General features: G+C 55.4%; 1 protein-coding gene across 1 annotated transcript in view; it reads right to left on the bottom strand.

Moving 5' to 3' along the window:
• LOC139391591 (ribosome biogenesis protein bop1-like) overlaps positions 1-6847 on the bottom strand; it is an 18842-nt gene extending 11995 nt beyond the window's left edge. Inside the window, exon 1 of the mRNA XM_071138969.1 lies at positions 6822-6847. Coding sequence (XP_070995070.1) covers positions 6822-6847 — 26 coding nt within the window. The remainder of the gene's footprint in view (positions 1-6821) is intronic.
• Between the last annotated feature and the right edge of the window lie 471 nt (positions 6848-7318).

The raw sequence follows: 7318 nt of genomic DNA, 5'->3' as shown, positions 1-7318 counted from the left end.
GAGAGAGCAAGGCAGTGAGAGAAATTGAGGCAGTGAGAGAGGGAGAGCGAGTGCGAGAGAGAGAGCGAGTACGAGAGAGTACGAGAGAGTTTGAGGGAGTCGCGAGAGAGAGAGCGAGGGAGTGCGAGAGAGAGAGCGAGGGAGTGCGAGAGAGAGCGCGAGAGAGAGAGCGAGGGAGTGCGAGAGAGAGAGCGAGGGAGTGCGAGAGAGAGAGCGAGTGCGAGAGAGTGCGAGAGAGAGAGCGGTGGAGCGAGAGAGAGTGCGAGGGAGCGAGAGCGAGGGAGCGAGAGAGGGAAGCGAGAGAGGGAAGCGAGAGAGGGAAGCGAGAGAGGGAAGCGAGAGAGGGAGAGCGGAGCGAGAGAGGGAGAGCGGAGCGAGAGAGGGAGAGCGGAGCGAGAGAGGGAGAGCGGAGCGAGAGAGGGAGAGCGGAGCGAGAGAGGGAGAGCGGAGTGAAGAAGAGAGAGGCAGCGAGGGAGAGAGAGCGAGAGGGGGAGCGGAGTGAAGAGAGAGAGAGGCAGCGAGGGAGAGAGAGCGAGCGAGGGAGCGAGAGCGAGCGAGGGAGCGAGAGAGAGAGAGAGAGAGCGAGGGAGATGGAGAGAGCGAGGGAGAGATGGAGAGGGAGAGAGCAAGGCAGTGAGAGAAATTGAGGCAGTGAGAGAGGGAGAGCGGAGCGAGAGAGGGAGCGGAGAGAGAGAGAGAGAGGCAGAGTGAGAGAGGGAGAGCGGAGCGAGAGGGGGAGAGCGGAGTGAGAGAGAGAGAGAGAGGCAGCGAGGGAGAGAGAGCGAGGGAGAGAGAGCGAGCGAAGGAGGGAGAGAGAGAGCGAAGGAGGGAGAGAGAGAGCGGGAGGGAGAGAGAGCGCGAAGGAGGGAGAGAGAGAGCGGAGGAGGAGAGAGAGAGAGCGGAGGAGGGTTAGAGAGAGCGCGAGGAGGGAGGAGCGAGCGAGGGAGCGAGAGCGAGCGAGGAGGGAGCGAGAGCGAGCGAGAGAGAGTGCGGGGGGGAGGGAGGGAGAGAGAGAGAGCGAAGGAGCGGAGAGAGAGAGCGAGGGAGGGAGAGAGAGAGCGAGGGAGGGAGAGAGAGAGCGAAGGAGGCGAGAGAGAGAGCGAGGGAGTGGAGAGAGAGAGCGAAGGAGGCGAGAGAGAGAGCGAGGAGGGAGAGAGAGAGCGAAGGAGGGAGAGAGAGAGCGAAGGAGGGAGAGAGAGAGCGAAGGAGGGAGAGAGAGAGCGAAGGAGGGAGAGAGAGAGCGAAGGAGGGAGAGAGAGAGCGAAGGAGGGAGAGAGAGTGCGAAGGAGGGAGAGAGTGCGTGAAGGAGGGAGAGAGAGAGCGAAGGAGGGAGAGAGAGTGCGAAGGAGAGAGAGAGTGCGAGGAGGGAGAGAAAGTGCTAAGGAGGGAGAGAGAGCGAAGGAGGGAGAGAGAGCGAAGGAGGGAGAGAGGGCGAAGGAGGGAGAGAGGGCGAAGGAGGGAGAGAGAGAGAGCGAGCGAAGGAGGGAGAGAGAGAGCGAGCGAAGGAGGGAGAGAGAGAGCGAGAGCGAGCGAGGGAGCGAGAGAGGGAGCGAGGGAGCGAGGGAGCGAGAGAGAGGGAGAGAGCGAGGGAGAGAGCGAGGGAGAGATGGAGAGGGAGAGAGCGAGGGAGAGAGCGATGGAGTGAGAGATAGTGAGAGAGCAAGGCAGTGAGAGAAATTGAGGCAGTGAAAGAGGGAGAGCGGAGCGAGAGGGGGAGCGGAGTGAAGAAGAGAGAGAGAGAGGCAGCGAGGGAGAGAGAGAGAGCGCGAAGGGAGGAGAGAGAGAGCGCGAAGGAGGGAGAGAGAGAGCGCGAAGGAGGGAGAGAGAGAGAAGCGAAGGAGGGAGAGAGAGAGCGCGAAGGAGGGAGAGCGAGAGCGCGAAGGAGGGAGAGAGCGAGCGCGAAGGAGGAAGAGAGCGAGCGAAGGAGGGAGAGAGCGAGCGAAGGAGGGAGAGAGCGAGAGCAAAGGAGGGAGAGAGGAAGGAGCGAGAGAGAGAGCGAAGGAGGGAGAGAGAGAGCGAAGGAGGGAGAGAGAGAGAGAGGGAGGGAGAGAGAGAGCGAAGGAGGGAGAGAGAGAGAGCGAAGGAGGGAGAGAGAGAGCGAAGGAGGGAGGGAGAGAGAGCGAAGGAGGGAGAGGAGAGCAGAAGGAGGGAGAGAGAGAGCGAGAAGGAGGGAGAGAGAGCGAGAGAGGAGGGAGAGAGAGCGAGGAGGGAGAGAGAGAGCGAGAGGAGGGAGAGAGAGTGCGAAGGAGGGAGAGAGAGTGCAGCGAGGGAGAGAGAGGCAGCGAGGGAGAGAGAGCGAAGGAGGAGAGAGAGAGCGAGCGAGGCAAGAGAGAGTGCGAGGAGGGAGAGAGAGCGAAGGAGGGAGAGAGAGAGAGCGAGCGAAGGAGGAGAGAGGAGAGCGAGCGAGAGGAGGGAGAGAGAGAGCGAGCGAGGAGGGAGAGCGAGAGCGAGCGAGCGAGAGAGGGAGCGAGGGAGCGAGCGAGGAGAGAGAGAGAGCGAGGGAGAGAGCAGGGAGAGAGCGAGGGAGAGAGCGATGGAGTGAGAGATAGTGAGAGAGCAAGGCAGTGAGAGAAATTGAGGCAGTGAGAGAGGGAGAGCGAGTGCGAGAGGGAGAGCGAGTGCGAGGGAGTAGAGAGAGTTTGAGGCAGTCGAGGGAGAGAGAGAGAGGGAGTGGAGGAGAGAGAGAGCGAGGGAGTGCGAGAGAGAGAGCGAGGGAGTGCGAGAGAGAGCGCGAAGGAGGGAGAGAGAGCGAGGGAGTGCGAGAGAGAGAGAGCGCTAAGGAGAGAGCGAGAGAGTAAGGAGGGAGAGAGAGAGCGAAGGAGGGAGAGAGAGAGCGAGGGAGGGAGAGAGGGAGCGAAGAGGGAGAGAGAGAGCGAAGGAGGAGAGAGAGAGAGCGAGAGGAGGGAAGCGAGAGAGGGAGGAGGGAGAGAGAGAGGGAGAGGGAGAGTGAAGAAGAGAGAGGCAGGAGGGAGAGAGAGTGCGAAGGAGGGAGAGAGAGTGCGAAGGAGGGAGAGAGAGTGCGAAGGAGGGAGAGAGAGTGCGAAGGAGGGAGAGAGAGTGCGAAGGAGGGAGAGAGAGTGCGAAGGAGGGAGAGAGAGTGCGAAGGAGGGAGAGAGAGTGCTAAGGAGGGAGAGAAAGTGCTAAGGAGGGAGAGAAAGTGCTAAGGAGGGAGAGAAAGTGCGAAGGAGGGAGAGAGCGAAGTGCTAAGGAGGGAGAGAGAGCGAGCGAAGGAGGGAGAGAGAGCGAGCGAAGGAGGGAGAGAGAGGGAGCGAGCGAGCGAGCGAAGGAGGGGAGAGAGAGCGAGCGAAGGAGGGAGAGAGAGAGCGAGCGAAGGAGGGAGAGAGCGAGCGAAGGAGGGAGAGAGCGAGCGAAGGAGGGAGAGAGCGAGCGAAGGAGGGAGAGAGCGAGCGAAGGAGGGAGAGAGCGAGCGAAGGAGGGAGAGAGCGAGAGCGAAGGAGGGAGAGAGCGAGAGCGAAGGAGGGGGAGAGCGAGAGTGAAGGAGGGGGAGAGCGAGCGAAAGAAGGGAGTGAGGGAGAGAGCGAGCGAGCGAGTGAAGGAGGGAGGTAGGGAGAGAGCGAGCGAAGGAGGGAGGGAGGGAGAGAGCGAGCGAAGGAGGGAGAGGGAGAGAGCGAGCGAAGGAGGGAGAGAGCGAGCGAAGGAGGGAGAGAGCGAGCGAAGGAGGGAGGGATGGAGAGAGCGAGCGAAGGAGGGAGGGAGGGAGAGAGCGAGCGGAGGGAGGGAGGGAGAGAGCGAGCGAGGAGGGAGGGAGAGAGCGAAGGAGGGGGAGAGCGAGCGAGCGAAGGAGCGAGAGAGAGCGAGCGAGAGGGAGAGCGAGGGAGCGAGCGAGAGGGAGAGCGAGGGAGCGAGCGAGGGAGAGAGAGAGCGAGGGAGCGAGAGAGAGCGAGGGAGCGAGAGAGAGAGCGAGGGAGCGAGAGAGAGAGCGAGGGAGCGAGAGAGAGAGCGAGGGAGCGAGAGAGAGAGCGAGGGAGCGAGAGAGAGAGAGCGAGGGAGCGGGAGCGAGGGAGAGAAAGGGAGCGAGGGATCGAGAGAGAGAGCGAGGGAGTGAGCGGGCGGGTGAGAGCGAGGGAGTGGGAGAGAGCGAGGGAGTGAGCGAGAGAGAGAGAGAGCGAGAGAGAGAGAGAGCGAGGGAGAGAGAGAGAGAGAGAGCGAGGGAGCGAGAGAGAGAGCGAGAGAGAGCGAGAGCGAGGGAGAGAGAGAGCGAGGGAGAGAGAGAGCGAGGGAGAGAGAGAGCGAGGGAGAGAGAGAGCGAGGGAGAGAGAGAGCGAGGGAGAGAGAGAGCGAGGGAGAGAGAGAGCGAGGGAGAGAGAGCGAGGGAGAGAGAGAGCGAGGGAGAGAGAGCGGAGGGAGAGAGAGCGCGAGGGAGAGAGAGCGCGAGGGAGAGAGAGCGCGAGGGAGAGAGAGCGCGAGGGAGAGAGAGCGCGAGGGAGAGAGAGCGCGAGGGAGAGAGAGCGCGAGGGAGAGAGAGAGCGAGGGAGAGAGAGAGCGAGGGAGAGAGAGCGCGAGGGAGAGAGAGCGAGGGAGAGAGAGCGCGAGGGAGAGAGAGCGCGAGGGAGAGAGAGCGAGGGAGAGAGAGCGCGAGGGAGAGAGAGCGAGCGAGAGAGCGAGGGAGAGAGAGAGCGAGAGAGAGCGAGAGAGCGAGAGCGAGAGAGAGAGAGCGAGGGAGCGAGAGAGAGAGAGAGAGCGCGAGGGAGTGAGCGGGCGGGTGAGAGCGAGGGAGTGGGAGAGCGTGCGGGTGAGAGCGAGAAAGAGTGAGAGCTTATCCCACCGGGCAGCCTGGACTTGTCTAAGCCTCCTCTCTGATTGGCCGTTTGTGGTCCGGCACGGGGGACAGTGGGAGTCGTGTCAGACTTAACAGGACTCTGGCCTGAGACAAACCCACGCAAGAGGGCTGGTGTCTGGATAGAGGGACGGAGGGAAGAGGGGAGGAGGTTGAGAAAGTGCTTTCCACAGATGGGGAACTGGATTAGATGTCGCACCGTGGAAGTTATAAGGAGCTAATGACTGTCAGATGGCAGACTGGATGCATTTCCCCTATAAGGTGGGAGGAAGGAGTGGGCTGGCCGCTCTGACAGGAAGATAACAAGCATCATCATCTGTTACTCTCCATGTCAGCATTTATGAGGTAACAAAACGAGACATCTGAAGAAGAGGAACCTCTTAATGAGTGCTGTCATGTTATGAGCCGATTCCTCCCATTGTTAATTAACTGCTGCCAGAGAAATGGCCTGCCGTCTGTAATAGCAAGGAAAGGTGGGCATTAGCTCAACCCTAAGAAGAGATCATGGATTGTATTTCAAAAGAGAAACTTCTGAACTGAGTTAGTCATGAATCATATAGTACAGTTGACTGTAGTCAGACCAGATGCATTTGACCTGATGCAGCCTAGTTCATCGACTGCCATTTCCAAACACTGAATCCATCAAGAGGATTAAAAGATGCATTCAGCATTCTCAATAAATGGTATCCATCTCTCTTTACTGTAAAAATAATCAAACATTTAGCACTGAAAAATGTGTGTACAAAACTGAGGCGATTTACAGCCTTGCTTGTTTGGGGACCCACTGTCCAACATGTCGCTGTCAATAAAATCCATTGCATGGAGTGAGAAAGGACAAATAAGTGTCATTGACTTACACATATCTATATGGAATAAGTCTAATGAGTGCATTTTAGCAGTTGAGGGCAAACGTATACTTGGTCTGCTAAGAGCATTATAAAACACTGACTGTTAAATCCATCCTATTTCAAAATTGGTTTCACAAGGAAATAAAAATGAATTCAGACAACTCAAGATTTTAATCCAATTGCGTCGACCGAGAAAGAATAAGAGGAGGAAAAGTGTATTTGGAAGAAGATAATCGGAGGACATGTTTTGACTTGAGGAAAACATTATTTCACTACTATCGCATTTATAATCTCACTAATGATTTAATGCTGCAAATAAAACAAATCCAAACATCACATTTCGTTATAATAAAGAATCAAGGACTTTTCCTTCCATCTATTAGAATAGACAAGATCTCAAAGAATTCATGAGTGGATAAGAACGTGCAAGCTTTAAATATGCCATTTTATGTCCCAACCTTGTTAAGACGAGTTCACTTACCAGTGACATTGAGAAAACAATGAACTATAGTATTAGCCAAAATGCTAACAAGGCTATTTTGTGTCATCTTAACTAAACCTAATCACATTTATAAAAAGTAATATTTAAAAAATGGATGGTTATTTACAGGTGGGCTATATTGTACGCTTAGTAGGAGTCCAACCAGTATGGGGCGGTACTCCGGTCCCAATTCTAACTAATGGAGAAGATGACAAGAGAAATAGACAGGAGCTCCAGGCCGACATCCTTCCTGGAAACGGCCTGTACTCTATGGGCCTGTTAGACTCCTAGTCACATCATTAGGAAGAGGCTAACATTACAGGCTCAATCGGTTCAAACCAGGGAGGGACCAAAAGACGACCACATCATTAAATGATCTGACGTACCGGTATGAAGATGATGAATTATACAGAGAGGAATAGAGGACTGGTCACACATTTTAGAATTTTCAGTCGGGATTAGAATATTTGGTTTGTCATTTGAAGGACTTCATAGGTAATTGCACGTGGCCAGTGAAATTAGTTGAATATTCTTTCAACCAATTAAAAGCACGTTGCTGATACCCCTGGGAAAGAGTTTGAAAATATTGGGCACATCCAAAGTTAATGTTTGGTAAGAAACATTTTCTAAACCTATGAGAATTACCCTGTCAGCCCTGACACGCTGTCCCAGTCTGAATGTAAACATTACGTACAGCACTGAGTAATTGACCATCTTCATGCTAGAAGAACAATCTGTTTAATGCCCGTCTGGTGTCAGGCACAGAGAACATATATCACCGTCAACAGAAACAATCTCTGGGGCTTCCTGAACATTAAGAATTGACTTAAGGGAGATCAAGTCGCTTTCCGTAATGTGGAAACATCAAGCGTCGTCGTCGATGCGTCAACGTCCAATAACACAAACAGTAAGGCCAACATCTGTCATACACTGGATCTGCAAACCTAACAGAGTCTTCAGAACGGTTCTTCCATTTGTCTTTCTGCCACAGGATGATTCAGTGACAAACAGGTGTGCTAAACTAGCTACCTGACGTATTGTCCCACTGGACCACATTTAGTTTCTTTTTGGTTCGAGCAGCATGACTAAATGGATCCAGTTAAAGGAGGAACACGAAAGTGAAAGACAACTCACTCCCCAGAGTGATGGAACCAATGTAGACACCATGACAGCATCAGTCTTGTTGTGGGG

This window comes from Oncorhynchus clarkii, chromosome 32, assembly GCF_045791955.1.
Source record: "Oncorhynchus clarkii lewisi isolate Uvic-CL-2024 chromosome 32, UVic_Ocla_1.0, whole genome shotgun sequence".
In the NCBI taxonomy this organism is placed as follows: domain Eukaryota; kingdom Metazoa; phylum Chordata; class Actinopteri; order Salmoniformes; family Salmonidae; genus Oncorhynchus; species Oncorhynchus clarkii.
The sequence above is the reverse complement of the archived record's forward strand: the minus strand, read 5'-3'. Positions and strand labels throughout refer to the sequence as shown.